Raw genomic sequence first — 22,329 nt, 5'->3', positions numbered from 1 at the left:
TTTGTTTCTTGTCTTGAGCCAAAACATGTAGATGAATCTCTTTGTGATCCGGATTAGATGAATGCTATGCATGAAGAGCTCAACAACTTTGCAAGAAACAAGGTGTGGACTTTGGTTGAAAGACCTAGAGACCACAATGTCATAGGGACAAAGTGGATCTTTAAGAACAAACAAGATGAGAACGGGTTGGTGGTGAGAAACAAGGCAAGGTTGGTGGCACAAGGTTTCACACAAGTTGAAGGTTTGGACTTTGGTGAAACTTTTGCCCCCGTGGCAAGACTTGAGGCTATTCGCATCCTTCTTGCATTTGCATCATGCTTTGATATAAAACTATTTCAAATGGATGTGAAAAGTGCTTTTCTAAATGGTGAAATTGCCGAACTTGTCTTTGTTGAACAACCTCCCGGTTTTGAAGATCCTAAAAATCCTAACCATGTTTACAAACTCTCAAAATCTCCTAGGGCTTGGTATGAAAGATTGAGAGATTTTCTTTTGTCAAAGGATTTCAAAATTTGAAAAGTTGATACCACCTTTTTCACAAAAATCATTGGTGATGATTTCTTTGTGTGTCAAATTTATGTTGATGATATCATATTCGGTTCTATCATATTTGGTGATATGATGTCTAGGGAATTTGAGATGTCCATGATTGGAGAGTTGAGCTTCTTCCTTGGACTTCAAATCAAGCAACTCAAGGATGGGACGTTCGTGAGCCAAACCAAGTACATCAAGGATCTACTCAAGAGGTTTAGCTTGGAGGATGCGAAGCCCATCAAGACACTTTTGGCAACCAACGGGCATCTCGACCTTGATGAGAGAGGTAAACCGGTAGATTTAAAGCTTTATCGTTCTATGATTGGTAGCTTGCTTTACCTTACCGCATCTAGGCCGGATATCATGTTTAGTGTTAGAATGTGTGCTCAGTTTCAAGCCGCTCCTAAGGAGTGTCACTTAATGGCCGTGAAAAGGATTCTAAGATATTTAAAGCATTCCTCAACTACTGGCTTGTGGTACCCAAAAGGTGCTAAGTTTAAGCTAGTTGGCTATTCCGATTCGGATTATGCCGGTTGCAAAGTGGATAGAAAGAGCACATCCGGTAGTTGCCAAATGCTTGGTAGATCCCTTGTGTCATGGTCATCCAAGAAACAAAACTCCGTAGCCCTCTCTACCACCGATGCGGAATATGTTTCGGCGGGTAGTTGTTGTGCCCAATTGCTTTGGATGAAACAAACATTGTTGGACTATGGCATATCCTTCACCAAAACCCCACTCCTATGTGACAATGATAGTGCCATAAAGATAGCCAATAACCCGGTCCAACATTCTAGAACCAAGCATATCGACATACACCATCACTTCCTAAGAGACCATGTTGCCAAGTGACATAGTCATTAGCCACATAAGAACCGAGGATCAACTAGCCGACATCTTTACCAAGCCTCTTGATGAAACCCGCTTTTGCAAATTGAGGAATGAGTTAAATGTCGTAGAATTCTCCAATGTGGCTTGAGATAGTGCACCATGGTTGCTTCTTTTGCATATTGTATATTTGCTCTCATTTGCTCTTTTGTTTTGGATTTGTTGCCATTTGGTTCTTCATTGCGAAAATGGAGCATGTCACATTAAGGGGGAGTTTTGCACTCTTGTATGTGCTCTACTTCCCTTTATATGTGAGCAAATCAACTAGTGGTGCTAGTAGTATTTTCAAAATGCCCAAGTCAACATAAGTCAAAACTTTTGCAAAATCAATGTAATTTGAAAACTATCTCTTGGAAAATATTTCAAAAGGTTTCCTATATGTTTTCCAAGCCTCACATTGCAAGAAAAATGATTTTTGAATGAAAATGCCAGTTTGGCCCTCTTTTGAAGAAACTAGATTCTTAGTTTTGGCCAAAATGAGATTTATCCCCAAAATGAGATTGAGAAGGAATTTGAGAAAAGTTTCAAAACAAAGTTGGTAGAGAAGAAGATTTGAAATGTTTTTGGTATTCAAACCTTTTTCAAAAACCAAATCATTCAAAAGTTATTTGAAAACCAATTTGGCCCAAAAACCCCTATAGACCATAAAAGGTCACCTCCTAGCACTTAAGTGAGTTTTGTTGCAAATCATCGTAATCTTCAAATATTATGGGTGTTTAGCAATATTTAAACTCACACATTTCAAAAATTGCTCCAAAAATCAATTTTTTATTGAATTTTATTGTGTGGAGGTTGCCGGCTTGTGCAAGGGCTGTGCACAGCCGGCATGGGGCCTGGTGGTCTGACCGGCGCTATATGCACGGTCTGACCGGCCAGGTGCGGCGGTCTGACCGGCCACATAGAGCCGGTCTGACCGGCCGGCAGGTGGGCCTAGGATTTTTGTCCTTTTTCTTCTCTCTTCTTCCCCTACCCGACTCCATCTCCTCCCATTCAGCCATCTTCTTCCCCAACTTGAAAAAACTCCTCCTCTCTCCTCTCCCAAACCCTAGCCACCTCCCTCCATCAAATCCATTCGGTTTGACCGCGGATTTCTCTCCGGTTACACCGTAAGTGATTCTCCTCCGCCTCCTCTCTCTATTCCATGGATTAGTTTGTGTTTTTGTTGAGTTTTTGATCTATGGCATGGAACCTTAGGTGAAGCACGAGGTGTTCTTCGATTTGCACCAATAGAGGGTAGTTTCTTGGTGTGATTCAACTCCTCCAACGGGTAAATCTCTCTCCCTCTTGTACATTGCTCTCAAATCGGTCTATTTCAATATCTAGGGTTTAGGGTAGTTTCCCCATTTATTCCAATCTTGATGAAATAGGCCATACCCTTTGATGTTCTGGTTCCAATCTTGTGCAACTTTGTCCTAGCAATTTTTAGAATCATTTGTGTGGATTGTGGAAGGATTTGGTTGTGCTCCTGTCAATGGCGGTCTGACCGGCCCCAAAGCGTCGGTCTGACCGACTTGAGGCCGGCGGTCTGACCGGCTGGGAGCCGTCGGTCTGACCAGCCTTGGCCCTCGGTCTGACCGCCCTTAACAGGCAGCAACCCCCTTTCCTCCCACTTCACTATGTGGTTTCTAAAATCATTGCTTATATATCCTTTGCTCCTATTTTTCAGTGATGCCTCCCCTCACTCGTCATGGTCATCGTGCGCCCACTCCGGATCCCGTGAGTAAGCCTGAGGAATCAAGTGGAGATGATTACGCTCAAAGTGATGAAGAGGTTGAGGCAAATGTTGAGGGGGCTAGTGGGGAGGCTAGTGGAGATGATGTCAGTGGAAGTGGAGAGGATGAGGATGAAGGAAGTGATGATATGAACATTGATCCCTCCATCCAATTTGTGGTGAACATGAGGAATCCATTGCAGTATACCATCTTGAGGCATCATGATCAGTTTTTGAGGCCTCGGGACACCCCGGATCCCCGTTTTCACACCGCTTTCCAGAAGTCTGTGTATGAGCAAGTTTATGCAGGGAAAGCATTTGCAGAGCATAAGTGGATTTCTTGGAGAGACATCAAAGAGACTCCAGAGTTTGAAAGCTTGCAGGATCTCTTCAAGACTGTTGGCATTGACCGGATTGTGACCCTCAAGCAAGACTACAATGAAGATTTGATCCGGCAGTTTTATGCTATAGTGTGGGTGGCTGGAGACTATAGTGAGATGAAGTGGATGTCCGACACCCTCCAGTGTTCTATCTCTAGGAGGCAATTACGGTGGCTCCTCAATATTCGCTTGGACTTTGGAGATGGCTTGCATGAGGAGCACACTCACAATTCGCTCTCCATAGACTATCTCTGTCAGTTTTATGAAGATGGAGCGCGGTACACACATGGGAAGGTTGACGGCTTGAGGACTATTCCTAGTGTGGTTAACAAGATTGTGAGAGCTACCATCCTCCCTCGCCTTGGCAACAATGATGACATTAGAGGGGTGGCTTGGCACGTCATCGATGCAATCATCCAGGGTCGTCAATTCGACATTGTGTCTCTCATGATGCAAGAGATTGCCATCTCTAAGGGGATTTTCACTCAGGGAATCTACTATGCCCCTTACATCATGAGGTTGATTCAAGACAAGCTTGGGGCTGCTGGGCAAAATTTGAAGAAGCACAAGCAGTACAAGCCCCGCCTTCAGCTTGGAGCTCCCCGTGCACCTAGGACGGTGCCCTCTTCTCATCCTGGAGCTAGCTCAAGCTCAGCACCTCCTTCTCCTCCTGGGTATGATCCAAATGCTTTCTTCCATCCATAGTATGCTTATTTTGGAACGCAACCTAATGAATACTTCAACCCGGTACTTGGGGCTATTAATACCCTAAGTGAAAGCATTCAACGCTTGTCTATCGGGCATGAAGCATTGCATGAGGATGTTCGTGGCTTGCGCACCAATGTTGGAGACTTGAATGCTTCCGTGGGAAGATTGCATACTCGAGTGGGTACATTGGATTCTCGAGTCCAAATGTTGGAGAGCTCTCAAGCTTTTGTATATCATCGTCGTCGTGATGCTCCTCATCCTTCATCTTCGGCTCGTCCTCCTTCTCCTCCGCAAGAATGAAGACCTTTTTGGTACTTGATGCCAAAAGGGGGAGAAAAAGTCCTTAGGTGTGCTCTATGTCTTGTGGGTTGGGATTAGTGGTAGTGAGGTTAGTCATCTCATATCTAATAGGTTTAGGTGTTTTGGGCTATATTATGTATGGGTATGGGCTATTACTATATATTGTGTGTTCTTTATCGTTTTGTTGAACTCTCTATGTCATTTGGACCCTTCATGGTCTTGTAATAGCCTATGTTCATTTGTGAGCCCTTTTAGGATGATTTGTGACTTATGTGAGTTGAATGGTTAAGTGATGTGAACTTGTGTGATGATAGATGGTGTATGTGATATTGATATATATGTGACCATCTTATGCTCATGGATGAATATTTCTTGAAGTTCACATTTGAGATATTGCTCTTGTGTTTGTGATATGTTGAAATGTGAAATTGAAATGTGCATTGACTCCATATTTGCTAGTTGTAATTGTTATGCACATGTTTAAGGGGAGCTTTTGATTTCCTTTGCAATATATGTCCATATGTTCCATGTTTGTTTATATATATTTGTGGTGTTTGTCATCAATTACCAAAAAGGGGGAGATTGAAGCATCTAGGCCCCCATTGTTAATTTTGGTAATTAATTGCAAGCGCTAATTGTGGACTAACCGTTGCTATTGAGATATATTTTAAGTTAGGCCCACGTCATGTGTGCGCATGGATGACTATCGATGGATTAAAATTTACGGCGCAAAGCAAAGGGAAAGAAGACGGTAAAACTAGTGCTTTAATTTAGAATTGATCGAGGTGTAGGGCGATCAAATTTGCTAGTTTATTTTTAGTTTTGTCGTACTATCAAGGGGGTAATGACCTAGCAATAAGATGATTTTAATTGCCACATTAGGTCATTATGCATTTAGACTTGTGCTCACATTTCATCTCTCACACACAATCTCTTTATTTTTCACTGGGTTCGGCCTGACCAGGGCGGTCAGACCGGCCACACAGTGGCGGTCTGACCGGCGTGCCTTCGCTGGTCTGACCGGCGTGCCCTGGCTGGTCTGACCGGCGCCACAACGGCGGTCTGACCGGCCCATAAGGCCGGTGTGCCGCCGGTCAGACCGGCCCCCTGGAGGCCGGGATGGTGTTGCTTGGGGTGGCCGATACAGAGCCGACGGAGCCGTGTTCGGTCAGACCGAGCCGATGGCAGTCTGACCGAGCTGAGGCTGGTCTGACCGGCCACTCAACCTCGGTCTGACCGGCCAGGCCGATGGGGCCCTCTGACAGGGCTACAACGGCTAGTTTTCTAGCCGTTGCAGAGTAGCACGGTCTGACAGACCGGTCACATACCTCTGGTCAGACCGGCAGAGCACAGAGTTGGGGGATTTCGCCCCCAACGGCTAGTTTTGGTTGGTGGGAGTATAAATACTCCCCCTTTAGCAGCAAGGGGACTCTCTTGGCACCCAATTCAATTGCATACACCCCTTGCACCTCTCTCACACCCACTTGAGCTTTGTGTTCATCCATCTAGTGTGTTAGAGGGTTAATTAGCCAAGAGTCAAGTGCATTGCTTCCATTTGTAGAGCTAGTGTGGCACTTGATTTATCATCTCCACGCCGGGTCATTGCTTCTTACTCTTGGAGGTTGCCGCCTCCTAGACGGCTTGTGGAGGAGTTGCCCGGTGACCTCTCTGAGAAGATTGTGGAGGAGACCCAGCGCCGGTTTGTGAGTGGTTTGGAGTTCACCACCTTCGGAGTGAAGGAAGAACTACCCAAGTGATCAAGGCTTGGGTAGTCCTCTCCGTGGGCCGGCTCCCGCCTTGCCCACCCCTTGACAAAGGGGGCGTGCGGTGGCTTCGTGGTTGAGCGGTGGAGTTGGCCTCGCCTCAACGGGGAGTAGGAAACCGGCGAGTTTCCGAACCTCGGTGAAAAATCTCTTGTCTCCTTGTCTCATTTGATTGTCGCATTTACATTTGTGCAATTTATATTTCTAGAGACTTACTTGAGATCATATCACCCTAGGATTGCTAAACATTGACATAGGAGTGTGATTTATTTTCCTAGAGATATAATTGAGCCACTATCACCCTAGGTTTGCAAAACATAACTTAGTTGCTTAGTTAGAGTTGACCCTCACCAAGCCTAGCAACATAGGTTAGTTTTAATTAGGTGTCATTTGTTTTTAAATCGCCTATTCACCCCCCCCTCTAGTCGACATCTCGATCCTACAACCAGTAGCAATAATTACTTATTTAACCTCATGCAAGCATATCCAACAATCATCCCTCACATTATTTGCATAATATTTTAATAAAATTATAATATTTAATGTATACTTATTAATATGTTTCACATTAAAGTACGGGTATCATTTATTTTTTTCGTAATACTAAGTACTGATAAAGCTTGATGTTTCATTATTTTTTCCTTTTTACTCCTAACTTGATTGTCGGAAAAAATATATTGAGAATTGCTTAGTAATTCTTGTAGCAAAGCGCGAGGAATCACCTATATTTTTAAATAGCCAGCGACGTGTGCTAGTCATTTCAAATCGTTTTTTTTCAAAATATTTACAAATATTTAGAAGGATTCATGTTATTAAGCTATATTATGTTTTAATATAAACATTAAATTTTTACTTGACTATTTTAGTGTAACTAGTGGTTACAAAAATTAAAACAATAAAGTCAAAGTTAATAGTACTAGTTATTTGTTCATTTAAAAAGGGATGGGGGTAAAAAAGAAGAGAAACTGAAGGCCTGAGGACGTGGCCAGATGAAAAGAAGGCCAAAGATAGAATGAAAAGAAGGCCAAAGATAGGAATATGATAGCGGCGAGGTCATGTATACTCACGAGTCACGGCCTTTGGAAAGCAGCAAGCAAAGCAAAGCCTTTGTTCCTCCTTGGCACCGTCCCCCTCTCCATGAGAATATGCAGCCGTCTCCTCGAGAAAATTGCATATGTACCACTCATAAAAACTTGCTTCGCTATAATGTCACTCTCAAGATGGGATTTGCCCAAACGCCACTCATAACATGTGGGCATTCGCTGGTATGCCACTTTCAGGCTTTCTTCCATTTCGAAAATATTGTTCATCAATTTCAATTTTTCTCGGACTATTATGCCCCTGATAAGGCGAGCGTGAGAAGGCGAGAAGAGAAGCGGCAGCGACACCGGTGCCGCCCACCACCACTGCGCCACCGCTACCTCTGCTCTAGCCGCCGTGCCGAGGTCCTCCCCAGCTGTGCCGCTCCTCGCCTCCTCCTGGTCCACGCAGTTGTGCCGCCTCCTCGGTGACATACACCATGAGTCCATGACACACAACCTCACTTCATGAGTTCATACATATAACTTGCAAGCGGTTTAATTTTCATTTAATTTCGCATCAAGCAGAGCTACCGACTTGTTTAATTTTGTATGAGCAAGTTCGTTCGCTTTGGTTAACCCAAACGAACTTTAAAAAGAAGTTGCAAAATGTTTTTCGAAGATACAAGAAGATACTACTAGAATAGAAGTCGCTTTGTGCTTGAAAATTATACATAGTTGTTGATTTCAGAATGTAAAATCGGCACATCACTAACACAAAAAGTGAACAAAAATATCTACCGGGCACCAGAGGAAATTACACAGGAGGCAAAAAAAACCACTATGAATTCAGAGAAGAGAAGAAAAAAAACGAAAGCTAAGCTCAGGGGTCCTCGGTGATGCACGAGAGGTGCGGCTGCAACGGCGAGGCATGGCTCCTGGTGCTCATGCACCGACGGTATTGGTGGTGGTGATGCTTCTGCGCCCTCATCATCCTTGTCTTCTCCGGCGACGCGCTGCCCGGGCTGCCCAACCAATCGGCGACGGCGGTGCTGCCCTCCGACTTGCTGCGGACGTGGTGCCCGCGTCGGCGGCGCCGCCGGTGCTCGTCCTCCTCTTGGCGTCGGGGACGGAGGCGGCCGGGATGAGGAAGTAGATCTCGCCGCGCTCCAGCTTCGACTCCGGCGACACGATGTGTATCCGGCCTACCGCCTCCTGCTGCGACAAGCACTGCCGGCTCAGCACGTGGTTGGGGTGCGCCGCCAGCACCTCGCCGGCGGACACGGCATGGCTGTACGCATCGATGCGGCCGGCTCGGTGCCTAGGGTTTGGCTGAGGATAGGCGGCACGACTGGGGAGGAGACTCGCCGGGGAGAGGCGGCGGCGCAGCTGTTAGGGGGCAGGACCGATGAGGCGCGCCGCGGCGGCTGGAATAGAGAGGCAGTGGCGGCGATGCAGTGGTGTGGTGGGCGGCGCCGGTGTCGCTGCCTCTTCTGTTCTCGACTTCTTGCGCTCGCTCGCTAGATTGAAACGAAGAGAAGAAAGAGTCCGACTGAATCAGTTGACTCAGGGGCATAATAGTCCAAGAAAAATTGAAATTGATGAAAAGTATTTTCAAAATGGAAAAAAAGACTAAAAGTGGCATTCCAGCGAATACCCACGTGTTAAGAGTGGCATCTGGACGAATCCTATCTCGAGAGTGGCGTTACAGCGAAGCCAGTTTTTATTAGTGGTACATATTCAATTTTCTCCCTCTCCTCCCTTTATTTTTGCTGGAGCCGACAAGGGCAGAGGCGAGGCAAGGCAAGGCAAGGAGGGAGAGAGGCGGCCTCCGGCCATGGATCCCCTCATAAAGCTCCTTGACGACGACGTGGTGCGCGACCCCAACCCCAACCCCTCCCTCCTCATTCTCGAATTCGTTTGTTTTTTGGGGGGAAAGGAAGGAAGGATTCAAATGGTGGCTCTCTCTTGTTGTGGGGTTGCGCAGGACGAGACCATGCACTCGGGCGCCGACGTCGAGGCCTTCACGGCGGCGCTCAACCGCGAGGTGGAGGGCAGCGGCGGCGCGAGCACCAGCGCCGCGGCCTCCTCCTCCCAGCCGCTGGATCACGGCGCCGGTGAGTTTCCCTGTCCCCAATTAACCCTAGGAAACTGTTTCCCTTCCTCGGATCGAATTCGTGTGATCCTGTGGAGAACCGGGGGTTGTAGGAATCAACAAACTGTACTGCGAGGGGGTTGGACAATGCGCTACTTGGAATGGGGTAATAATGAAATCAAGAAACTTTTATGTACGTGGCACCTAGGTTTAGTGTTCGAATTAACGTTCCGCAATTTTAGATTTAGTGTTGGAAGGGATTCTGACAAATGAGCCTTCTATGATTTTTTTTTTGGTTACTGCAATGGGTTGGGCTTTTTCTCATTATTCTCATCATGGAGGGCCTTCCCCTAATATCCCTAATATTAAAATAGAGATAAATATTCTTCATATTGAGACCCAAATGGAAAAAAAAAACAATTCATCAAGGGAAGAAAAATTATAGGAAATAAGTGTCCAAGTACTGAAGGGTGTGAACATAACAGCTTGTTAGGAAAACAAAACTTTTCTACTGGTTTATCTTTGAGTCCCCTAATACTGACTGCATGAAAATAACAACAGACGTTTATAAGGGTTTGTCTTAAAGAATGTGGTTATTGATTTCGAAAAATCATGTAGATTCTTGAATTTTACCCTGCATATAGGGGAATGGAGCAGTAGGCCATGAATTCATGACAATCTGGAGTAGACCACAACACTTTTTTCTTGCAGAAATGATTCTCTTAGTGCTTGATGACAACCAAACATTGTGTAACTCAAATAGCTGCTGTGCCATTGAATCCACTTTTCCTTTGCCAGGTCTGTAAAGTATGCCTGGATAGAAAGAACTTTATCCAGCGAGCATTATTATACCAATATTCTATGTTGCTTTAGTCAACAATAATTAAGAGGCATAGATAAATATGTTTCTTGAAATTGAGCAACTTCCAACTTATTCTGTAAATATATGGTACCCACTTTGACAAGAGCTGGTGAAATTTACACTAGTGTTCTACAAGAAACGAAGTTCCTAAACAATATTTCTTGAGCTTGAATATAAGTTCTGATTGACTTCTGTAATCATTATACAGTGTTCTGTCTTGAAGTATCAACATTACACTTTGCTGTGGAAGTCTCTAGTGTTATGGAAGTAATGAAATTTGCAAGCAAAGAACCAAAGTAGGAACATTTACAGTAAACATGAAGCTTGCATACCCATCATTCTATGTTTTCTTCTGCCCTTATTATCACTGCTCTTGTTCTATTTTACACTCCACTGAAAATAGAATTTCAAGGAAAAGCACAACTACCTTTTGAGGATAGCACTTATACCTGGTTTGAAACTTGGCCACTTGCAGCTTACAAACTTAGAAACCTTTCTTTCATGGTTGTGGACTAGCCTCTGTGCAGCCAGCCATGCCCATTCACGCTAGCTGAGACAAGGGTTGGCGGGTTTAGTTCAATGTGTATCTATATTTAGATAGCGTTGAATATTAATCCTATCTATAGTTTATTGGTTCATTAGATTTCCTTCTTCAGTGACTGGCTACATAAGCACATGATTGCCATCCCTTTGGATTAAGCAATAAAATTGCATTGTAAGCACTTTCACCCAACCAATGCGAGTACTTAAAAGGGTTAGTTGTATGTGAGTTTTAGAAAACCCCAGGTTCTGTGCTTCGCCTCACTTAGCTTGGAGAAAACATTGTGGCAATAAATAAGTAAATCCTATGTTTTGTCACTCCCTGTGCTGTTAACTCATTGACATACTGCTAAAGTTACTGAAAGAGGAGAAAGAGAGCACATATTTCATTGACTTGTCGCACTTAAAACAGTCTAAATGAATTGCATGTAGGTTCCATTGGTTTCTTTCTGTTTTGGGACATAACAAGACAGACTTTCACCACTATATTTTCTTAAACCTTGGGTTAAGTTAAAATATTTTCACAACTTCTGTATGCGTGTTTTAAACGCAGGTAAAAATACCAATCGGAAAGATAAATGACTCTATTAGTCTCTGACACTGACAGAGATACTGTAGTTCAAGGGTACAAAATTTTCATCCCGCACATGCTTCTCACAGTGGCAAGGCTTTTGGAATGAAGGGTAGCATGATTAGTCTCTCCTGATGTCCAACTATTTATGAACTAAATATCATATTGCTTGGAGTTAGTTCTCCATGTTGCTTTCAGATTATTATTTTTATTATTGAAATTTGCAGATTGTTTTGTTTGTTGAATCAAGCCTGTTTAAACATGCAATAACTTCAGATCTGCATTCATCCCTTTTGACAAATACAATAGAGAGATACATTTGTGGAAGCTAAAGCTAGAAAACTTGCCACATAAGTAGCTTGTTTGCTTATCAGCTGAGTGGCAAATAGTTTGTACAAGCTTTAGATGTTTGCAATGTGTTTTTCTTTAATATTGTGAACTGGGTAGTGGGGTAGAGTATCATTAGAAGAGTGTTCTAAGCCTTGTAAAACTTACTTTCTAGATGTGCAATCAAGTAAATTATCAGTGAAAATTGCAAAATATTTTGCTTCATCCTGTCTCAAAGTACAATGCAAATGATCACGAAAACTTCCAATAACATTTGGTCATATGAATATGAGGGTAAGACGCACATGATACACTCTATGTTAAAATGCTAAACTGGGGGAAATGTGACCAAAGTCCTGTGGTGCATAATGAACTGTTACTGGAAGCCCACAATTTTGCCATATCAAATACCTCAGCATATTGTCTTTAAAAAACATCTAAGCAATTCAGTATATTTCTCTTGAAGTAAAAGAATTTTAGCATATTCTTGGTAACCTAGTTATGCTATTTCTGTAAAAAAAAACCTAGTTATGCTACGATTGTATTTATCAAGTATTCACTTTATAGTAATTTATCTCAAATGTAGGTCTTGTGCCTCAGGAGAGCAATTCAATGTTCACCCACAATCATGAACAGTGGCAGGGTTCAGTAAAGAATGAAATTGGAAACCAGGAGAACCAACAACAGGAACAGAAACATTTGCATCATTCAAATGAGCAGCCATCTAGGCCTGAACTGGTATCTGGGGGTGCTGATAATAAACAAGACCAGCCAAAGGTTAAGCAAGAGCCAGGAAACAGTTCTCAACAAAGTAATTCTGGTCAGAAGCAGCCTTTGCAACAGATGAGGAGTCAACAAACACCAAGCACAAATCAAACTAATAGTGCTCCTACGGTGGGGAAACCTCCTGTTGTTACATTTCATATGTTAATACCAATTTTGAGACGGCACCTTGACAAAGACAAGGATATGCAAGTTCAGTCCATTTTTACAAAGTTGCGGGTTGGTTCCTGAACTATGCTGAATTAAAAAAAAAACAAATAGAATATTATTGCATAACTGATTACTCAACTATACTTATCGCATAAAGATATCCTTTATTTTCGATAGAAAAATGAAGTTAGCAAGGAACACTTTCTCAAAGTTGTAAGGACTATTGTTGGCGATAAGTTGCTCAAACAAGCTGCTGCACAATATCAAGCTCAGGTAACTAAAGTTTCAATTTATTAGGGTTCATTTGAGACCTCTCCCCCATTGCAGGTAACTGACTGCCACTTTACATTGTGCAGTTAGTGCGTAAGTTAGGTCAATCTATCTATTCTTTAAGTTAGGTCAATCTATCTATCACCACTTTCTGTACTGCTATTGTTGTTCTTACCATCACAATCTGTTTTTCTTGGGAGTTATTCTGGTCTTGTTTGGCTGCAGGCTGCTCATGGGCAACGGAATCCACAGACAAATCCAAGCAACTATTCTTTGTTAAGTCAAGTTTCCAATCAGCAGAATGTTCCCAGTGGTTCTACGTCAGGAGTTGAGCACAAATCATATCCGTCAGCTCATTCCATTCCTGCAAACCAAGCTAGTGACAGCCCAAGACCACCTTTTTTCCGACCTTCTTTGTCAGGCCAAATGCAAAGTAACATGGGCTATCCATCTTCAGAAAGCAATTTGCAAAAGGTTAATGAATCTAGTAACATGTCAGATGTGAAAGGGGGGCATATGCTCAGCCATCCACACAATATACAATCAGCCCCAGGGCAAGCAACACAGCATCCACAAACATCTTTACCTGTGCTTGGGTCAAATAATATTCATGCTCGTCCATTGCCACGACCAGTTGGAGGTCCAATTGTACCACTTAGACCACAAATGGCAGATTCCAGTCAAAGAGGACAATTAGTCCAGGGAGCTGTTACCTCAGTGACTGGGAGCATGGCAGCACGACCAACGTTGCAAACTAATATATCTCCATGGCAACAAGTAAACAAAGAGCAGAAAACTAAATCTTTCCCTCCAACAGAACACACAAATAAGGTAACTGAAATCTAATGCTCTGAATCTACGTAAGTGTTTTTTTTTTTTTGCGCCTCCATGCATGTAAATCAAGTTAACACAGCCTTTGGATGTAAGGGTGTTGGTGTTCCTGAAAACCAACCATCAACATCAGGTACTTCTAAATCTTTCAACACAACAAACTCAAGTCAGCCTCATCGATCTCATGGCACTCAAGCAGAACCAAACATGCAGGTATACGTCGATGTGTGCACTTGTTGTTGGACCTTAATTGTCACTTGAAAAACAATATAACTGGAAGATAGATTCCCGCTGAAAAAAATGCATTATTATTCTTTGTATATTTTCACATGAATGCTCAGATATGATGATCTTACTAATGCCAAAGTTCCAATTGTACATGTATTTATGCTTTTACTGATATGTTTATTTTTGCCTATTTGAGACTCATGTGGGATCTGTACATATAGCATATCCAGAGTATATTACAGTGCTTAAGATACACTGGTAATAACTATGGTTATTAATAATTGATCAAGCTTAAGTTAGTTTTGCTCACCTTGGCTTAAGTTAGAGCAACAGCTAGATGGAATTATAAACTTGGTCTGAGTATACTTATAGTTTGAGAATTACAAGTTCATACTCCTGATGTTTGCACTAGAAACCAGAAAATCCAGTTTGTATTCTGAGGCAGGAGGAACTGGTCAAATGATGGCTGTAGCCAAGCATAGCTATTTCAAAATAAAACCGTAGAATTATATCTTCTCTTTTAAACATATATGATTATTCTCATATCTTTTAGAATGATAACACGCATCACTGCAAACATATAGTTTGTACTAAGAAATAGATTTATATGTCAGAGTGACAGTGCACAGTTATGCAAATGGGCTAAGCAAAAGATGTTTTACAAGTCAGGAGGATCTAACAATTGAAGCTTAGTAGTTTGATGTAGGCATCAATGGTTGAATCGATCTGGAGGATGGAAAAAAGCATTTGAATTTTGTGAAATAATTGATGATATACTATTTCATTGAATGTGTGATTTTGCAATTGTTTTCGAGTATGTCTTACTGTTGATCTTTTTTGGGCCTATTGCCAATGTTTAAATCTAGAAAGTACTTTTTAAAAATCTCAGATCTGATCGGTTTATGTAAAACTTGGTCCTGATCAGAACTACTGATAAGCAGTGGCCCCCACATGAGTTTGAAAAATATGGATATCAATTTATTATATTTTATTGGAAAAATGAAATATGCCTTTTATGATGTGCATAGAGGCATATGCTTGCTTGCATTTGTTCAATTATTCTTGCTGGGTTTTATTTATTTATTTTAGTGTACATTGGAACATGCAAAGTACATGCACCACAGTCACATCACCTTACACATGTGATTGTGCACATGTCTACACACTTGGAAAATGCCAGAAGAACTGAAAATCTCTCAGAACTCTAGCAAGTGTATGCCCATTGAGTGCACACATGTGTAATCCAAAAATTTGCTAGGTGCTGAACTTCCCTGGGCTTGGTGCTCATCTGCACCTCTATCCATTTGGCCACATGCTAGCTTCTGTTGGGTTTAACTTTTTTTTTTTTTCGTTCAAGCTAAGTGTTTCAGTAATGCACGATATTGTTATTGTGCTCTAACCAATATTTTATTTTTTTACAAGAAAACAGGAGTGGTTCCTACTGCATTAATATATTAATAATATAACTATGTACAGAATATTGACAGAGTATTTACGAGAGTTTTTTTATCATTAGATCCAACCTGCTACACAAACACCTCCCCCTGCAGCAGCTTCTAAAACACCTCAAAAGAAGGCATCTGCTGGACAGAAGAAACCTTTGGACGCTTTAGGCTCATCCCCTCCACCATCTAGGTAATTCCAATGGCTATACTGAGTTAATGACCTCGTTCTAATCATACTTGCTCTATGGTTTCTGATGCCATTTTCTATTGTGCCAGCAAAAAGCAGAAGACATCCGGAGGTTATCATGATCAAAGTATTGACCAGCTGAATGATGTTACTGCAGTTAGTGGTGTTAATCTGAGGGTATATTCCTTGATGTGCTTTTATTCTGATGGTTTGCTTTCTGCATACCTTAGAGTACTCATTATTCAGTTAACATTACTTGCATAACTTGTCCCTTTTTACCAGGAAGAAGAGGAGCAACTTTTCTCTGCTCCAAAGGAGGAGAGTCGAGTTTCAGAAGCTGCTCGGATGGTCGTACAACTTGAAGAAGAAAAACTCATCCTACAAAAGGGTCCTCTGAAAAAAAAATTAGCAGAGATCAGTTAATACCTTTGACCTTCGAGAATAATTAACTTGATAGGGGTCTTTTATGATTTTATTATCTAATGCTGGTGTTTTGGCAGTGAGGAAATGCAATTTGAAGAGCATAGGCAGTGACGTGGAGCGATGTCTATCGATGGTGAGCTACTGTTTAGCAACGCCCTTCCCGGAGTTGTTTTGTTCCTAATCTAACGTAAGTTTTATTCAGTGTGTTGAAGAGCGGTTACGAGGATTCATAAGCAATACAATAAGACTTTCAAAACAGGTGTGATGGCTTAATTTCATGGATCTTTTCCAAATAAAGAATTCTACTTAAGATACTAATTCATTTTGTTCTTTCTTTTGTGTAGAGGGTTGATCTTGAAAAATCAAGACATCGAATTTATCCTTTGTCTTCAGATGTTCGTAGTCACATTTTGAGGGTGAACAGAGAAGCTAGAGAACAGTGGGACAAAAAGCTGGCCGAAGATGCTGAAAGAATCAGGAAACAGAGTGATGTTAGTTCTGCATGCTGTTTCAGCTGGAATTTCAGTATATCTTTTCACACGTAGTATAATACATAGAGACTGGCTGGCAGGTGGATCAAAGATGTCAAAAGTTGTAGCATGTAAGGGGGTTGACTTAAATGTAGATGTAGCAATGGCTTGCTATTGTGCAGCAAGGTGCTCCAGTTCATTTAATCTCCATCGTCCATTTGTGTTCTCTCTCCTTGTACAGGTTGCTAGAGTGTATTTGATTTGATGTGATAATTAGTCATCCTTCCTTTGCGTAGTATGTTGATTGGCATAAATTGGGCCTGAGTTTCACAATTTAGTACTATGATTTGTGCGGTTTGAATGAAGATCATGTTTTTAAATGCAGGGAGATGACAATGCTGTGGTTGATTCAGAGAAGGACAAGAATGAGAGTCGTAGCACATCAAAGCATGCTAAGGTTAGTGTCTTTTCACTACTCAGGCGATACTTGCACAGTTGTATAAACATAGTATGCTATAGATATTGATGATTTTCATGCCTTGCAGACCTATAAGGCGGAAGATGATAAAACGAGAACAACAGCTGCAAATGCTGCTGCACGAGTTGCAGCAGGCGGAGATGACATGCTTTCAAGGTGGCAGTTCATGGCTGAAAAAAAGAAGAGCAAATGTGATGGTGATGGTTCTTCTGGTTCCATGCCAGGCAACATGTTGCCTCGTACGTCTTCACCGAAACCTGGAAAAGGTTCAAGAGAACAACAGGAAATTGAAAAGACAGGTTAATTTTCAATGCTTGGACCCCGATAAACTGTTGTATTTTTACCGTTGTTTATTATATTTGTAGTAACCAATGTGCATAAGCGAGTCAGTCAATTGAACAAAACCACTTGATGGTTGAGTGGGATAGTTAATATTTTGGTTATAAGCATTTAGTAATGCATCCATGCAAAAGGTTGGTAGATATCTGTAGTTGTAGACCCTGAGATTTGTGTTTGGTGAGTTCTTAAGAGGACAAGATCACCTTGTATCCAGTTAGTGTGAATGTTTTAATATGCGAGTCATTTTCTAGTAGACCAAAGCCTCATAAGAGTAGATTACACACCACATGCATTGTGACATGCCTTGTATTTAGACGTTTGTCCCTAAAGTTTTGTGCCTCTTTCATTAGGTGGTGTTAGAAGATCATCACACGTAAAAGTGACCCGGAGCATTACGGTGAAGGATGTGATCGCAGCACTTGAGAGGGAACCTCAGATGTTGAAATCCTCTTTGCTGTTCCAGCTATATGGGAGATCACCAGCAGAATCATCTGCGAAATAGTTGCAGTATAACCATTGCATTTCGAGTTGCAGTGTTCAATTTTGGTTGTGCTCTTGGGGGCATTGTATTGAGTAGAATGGTTGATAGAAGATGAGTCTAATACCAAGCGATGGGTTTGATTGGTTGATAAATCATTTTTGCAGGATTTAACAATCACTAGTGAACCGACATCATCAGCCATTTTTTTTAACGAGAATAGTGTGCATATGTGTTCTTTTATCTCATGAATAATATTGTAATCGCTTCCTATGTCAGGCATGATATAATAAACAGCATCAAGCTCATTATGTAGAGCTGATACCTGATTGTGTAGTTAGCTCTTTTTTTCCACTAAGATAATTGAATTACTCTCATGTATTCTGATTCTTTTAACATGCAATGCTGGTATTTCAACCGTTGGTGGGACTGGGAGAATGTACAATATGTACGTTAATTCGTGTCGCTAGGATTTGCATCACCTAAAAACACGACTGCAGTAAAGCAGCTTGAAATTTACATACATAGTACCTGTATCATGAATATAAGTAAAACTTCTCTGAATACATTCTTTGTTCATGCTGCCTGGGTACATTAACCTTCCCTCTTTAGCTCTGCAGCTCTGCTGCATATGTGAACTCACAACATACATGCTAGCTTTCCTATTTGTACTACTATATTCTTTTCCATTTATCAACGGACGACATGCATTGCTGTGCTACTTCACCAACATGGAGCTCTTAACATCCAAAGTCATAAGGAACCAAACCTTGCAGCTCTGGGCCGTTGAGCCTGTTGTTGTTCTCAAAGCTGCAGAATAAGATGAGTTAGCTGTCAGTTTATGTGAAAGGTCCAGTGGTAATGAGGGATACAAAGGGTGTGTTTAGTTCAAGCCAAAATTGGAAGTTTGGTTGAAATTGGAACGATGTGATGGAAAAGTTGAAAGTTTGTGTGTGTGGGAAAGTTTTGATGTGATGGAAAAATTGGAAGTTTGAAGAATAAGTTTAGAACTAAACTCCGCGAAACTAGTAGCAAAATAGTGACCAAACTTATTTGACTCAAACCATTCCAACAAACTTAACCAATACAAATCACAAATGTCATGTCAATGGGCAATGTAAGAATTAACTGACATTTGTTTTAGTCAAGCATCAAATTCAACCTAATGCATTTCAATAGTAAATTAACTTTTAAGGTATACCTTCGAAGAGGGAAGGTTGAGAAGGGACCGTCAACAGGAATAGTTCCACAGAGGTCATTGTTAGACAAGTCACTACATTTCACAAGAACTTAGAGCAATCAGTATTCAGTAACCATAGAGAGTCAAGGAAATAACTAATTTAAAATAAATAGTTTTATACTCACATGACTTTCAGGTTGGATAGTTTGGCCAGCTCCCTTGGAATTGATCCAGCAAGCTTGTTATTGTTCAACCGCCTGATATCACAAACCAAAAGCTTTCAGTGGTAGCATATGAAACACTGTACAAATATGAATAATGAGTTGAAGCCTACTTCCTTAGTTCCTGTTTCTTTTGATAAAAGTTACTCCTACTTAAATGTGCATTGGTAACATTATCTAACAAAAAATGTGCATTGGTATAAGAAAAAACTACTTAACCATGCATAAAACCAAATGAACAGAGATTTGTGGATTTCATATCAGTTGAAGAAATTGTGATCACAAGCGTCAGGATATTTGGATTCACCGATCATTTATTTGCACTAGACATGACATGACTTCGTATTAAGCAAGAGCTGTAATATAATCAGGTGGTGATGGTACATACATGAATCTCAGCGAGCCGAGCTTGGAAAGCGACTTGGGGATTGTTCCAGTGAGCTTGTTGGCATACAAATCCAAGCTGATCAAATTCTTGAGATTGCCCAATTCTTTTGGGATCTCACCGTTAAGATTGTTCCTGTAGAGCTCCCTGCAAATCAAAATTTGATTTTTACTGATTAAATCATGGTCATATATCCCTTTCTCGCCATTTGAACAGAAAAAAACTTGCACGTAATATGCCCATACAGGTATTGGAGGTTCACAAGACGGCCTAGCTCAGGGCCAATCGAGCCGGAGATGTTGGAGTTTCCTAAATCCCTGAAACATTAACCACAAATAAAATAGTCAGACCATTAAGGATTTAGTGTGCGATCCTTCTGAACACGCGGATTGCTACCTTCTGAACACGATTTTTGCTACCGGAGCAGCAAACCAAGAAATTCGTGAACAAGAAGCAACTCAATTGAAAGACTAAATTAAAGGTCATTTCTTTTGCCAGTCCGCAAATTATAAGTTGACCTGCTATTGCAGAAGAGTTGGTGCGTCGAGATCTTGAACCAAGTGTTGATTTTTGACGAGTTCATCGAACAAATCAAACCAGTAATAACTATACGTAGCTAGCAGCAGATGATCACCTAATTGACTTAATTTAGAATAGACGGAAACTAAGCCCCGACCATTAATCACAGCAGCACGCACAGTTGACAGATTCCAAATTCGATAAGCAAGAGAAGTGGAGAACCAATCAGCAATCTTTCGCACGGTCGGGGACCAAACAATTTGGGCATCGGAGTTGGAAAATCTTGAAGAGGCGGCGGGGGGGTTCGGGAGGGAGAGGAACTCACAGGCGGACGACGCGGCTGGCGTGGTCGCAGGTGACATGGAACCAGGTGCAGGGGTTGACGAGGGTCGGGTCCCAGCTCTGCAGCACGCCGTTGGGATCCGACAGCCTCGTCCGCAGCGCGTACAGCGCGTCCCCCTCGTCGTTGGACGCCCGCGCCGGCGCGGCGAGAAGCAGGACCACGGCCACGGCCACGGCGCCGGCGGCGAGCAGGGACACGCGGGGCGCCATCCGGCCGCGGATAGTCGTAGGTAGAGGCTCTGGCAGTCGGGCTGGCCTCTCCCGCCGGCTATGGCTCCGGTGTGAAAGGGCGAGAGGAGGAAGAAGACTAGTAGAAGAGGGTGAAGGCCCGCTGGTGGTGGTGGTGGTGGTGGCTGGTGGGCGGTGGAAATTTTGGAAAAGTAGGGGATTGCGGTCAACACTTCAACTGCAAGGTCCACGGTCAAACTTGGACCAGGAACAAAGAGGATGCATTTTGCAAGGCTCACCCAGAGGAGGATTTGTCGCCCTTGGGGAACTGCGTTCGAACGTTACAGATAGTATGATCCAATCCACTCTGAATCCGTCTGATATGGTATGGACTTTTAAAAATCCGGTTGATATGGATGTGGATGTAGATAGTATGATGCGGATACGGTATCTATAAAATCCGAATAGGCCGTTTTCCAGATAATTCGTAATTATCAACACATGTAACCACTCTATCTATTGCATGTAACATAAGTTGGTCCATCCAATGGCCTAATTCATCAATTAACCTAGATTTTCTTAGTCTAAGTCTTTCACCGTGTCATGTCACACACTCACACTTGCGCAGTTGTATTTTTAAATTATGGACAACATGAAATGTATTCATGTTGTTTAATGTTGTTTAGCACTTAAGTATGTACTCCCTCCGTCCCATAATATAGCAACCTAGAACTGGATGGGACATTTCATAGTACAACGAATATGGAAACTTTCCGAACCGATTCTGCACAATTTCCGGCATCCGAAATAATCCGCTCCACATCCGCATCTGGACACTATCTGCACCCGCTCCGAATCCACTTGAAAATATGGTTTAGGATATGGTATGACCACTATCCGTCTGAATCCGGTCCGTTTTCACCCCTAGTCACTTAGTTTTTCAGCATAAAAAATGAGATAGATCATTATTGTATAATTAATTAAGTATTAGTTATTGTACATTTAAATTTATTTGATTTATTTTAAGAAGCTTCTATAATAGTTTTGCAAAAAAAAATGTTTAGCAATTTATAAAGCGTGTTACTGAGAAACAAGAAAATTGTAATTTTGAGTTGAAGATTAGAATGGAACCTAAATCCTTATACTTAGGAAATCTATTTTATGCTACTGAGTTTATTCTGGTTCAACAATTTACCATTAACATTGTTTTTTTTATAATACACCGACAACTTTATTAATTATTCTTCAATACGTCATTCAACTTATCTTTTTAGAAAATACCCAAAATACACTTATGGACATAAAAGGTTAAGATTGATTTATCTTATTAGAAGTTTTAAAAAATATGAAATTTTTTAGGTGACATCCTTATACATTATGGAAGTTTGTATATAAGTTTCAAGTTTTTTCATTTGTACTTTTTTTAAATATGTATATATATAACCTATATGTTATATGCTATGTAAAATACATTTTTGTGTTATAGTTTTTAATGTAAATCATCTTTCATATGCTATATAAGATATTTTTGTGCTACTATCTTTTGTGTAAGCAATTTCTCTCTTATATACCCCAAAAAATATTTTTTTCAAAAAATAAAAATACCAAAAAGAACTTAAAACTTATACACAAACTTCCATGTTGTATAAGAAGGCCACATAAATATTTTCATATTATTTTAGAATTTCTAATGAGATAAATTATTTGTTAACATTGTATGTCTATAAGGGTTAAGGG

The 22,329-nt window shown here is 41.5% G+C and overlaps 2 protein-coding genes and 1 pseudogene across 5 annotated transcripts; 1 reads left to right on the top strand and 2 right to left on the bottom strand.

Annotated features, from left to right (window-relative positions):
• Positions 1-8,014: 8,014 nt before the first annotated feature.
• LOC107277685 (uncharacterized) lies at positions 8,015-8,692 on the bottom strand (annotated as a pseudogene).
• A 379-nt stretch (positions 8,693-9,071) lies between these two features.
• LOC4333214 (transcription initiation factor TFIID subunit 4b) lies at positions 9,072-18,154 on the top strand. 4 transcript variants are annotated; one of them, XM_015775742.3, is made up of 15 exons: positions 9,072-9,173; positions 9,288-9,417; positions 12,282-12,697; positions 12,806-12,901; positions 13,124-13,729; positions 13,826-13,942; positions 15,474-15,592; positions 15,679-15,766; positions 15,872-16,007; positions 16,090-16,145; positions 16,215-16,271; positions 16,357-16,503; positions 16,868-16,939; positions 17,028-17,259; positions 17,650-18,154. In XM_015775742.3, exons 1-15 carry the CDS (start codon positions 9,138-9,140, stop codon positions 17,799-17,801), a joined length of 2,460 nt encoding a protein of 819 aa, XP_015631228.1. In that variant the 5' UTR covers positions 9,072-9,137; the 3' UTR covers positions 17,802-18,154. The 4 variants fall into 4 exon arrangements, 3 of the variants coding, with proteins under 3 accessions (XP_015631228.1, XP_066165176.1, XP_015631229.1); XR_001544604.3 differs by lacking the exon at positions 17,650-18,154 and having other exon boundaries at positions 16,357-16,613; positions 17,028-17,063; XM_066309079.1 differs by lacking the exon at positions 12,806-12,901 and having other exon boundaries at positions 12,282-12,589.
• Positions 18,155-18,292: 138 nt separating this feature from the next.
• On the bottom strand, positions 18,293-20,733 carry LOC4333213 (leucine-rich repeat protein 1). Its single transcript, XM_015775744.2, has 6 exons — positions 20,408-20,733; positions 19,809-19,880; positions 19,567-19,710; positions 19,143-19,214; positions 18,979-19,050; positions 18,293-18,587 (listed from the first exon to the last, which is right to left on the bottom strand). Exons 1-6 carry the CDS (start codon positions 20,632-20,634, stop codon positions 18,518-18,520), a joined length of 657 nt encoding a protein of 218 aa, XP_015631230.1. The 5' UTR covers positions 20,635-20,733; the 3' UTR covers positions 18,293-18,517.
• Positions 20,734-22,329: the final 1,596 nt, after the last annotated feature.

This window comes from Oryza sativa, chromosome 3 (genome assembly GCF_034140825.1).
Source record: "Oryza sativa Japonica Group chromosome 3, ASM3414082v1".
Classification (NCBI taxonomy): Eukaryota; Viridiplantae; Streptophyta; class Magnoliopsida; order Poales; family Poaceae; genus Oryza; species Oryza sativa.
Note: the sequence above shows the minus strand (reverse complement) of the source record. Positions and strands in the feature narration are given on the sequence as shown.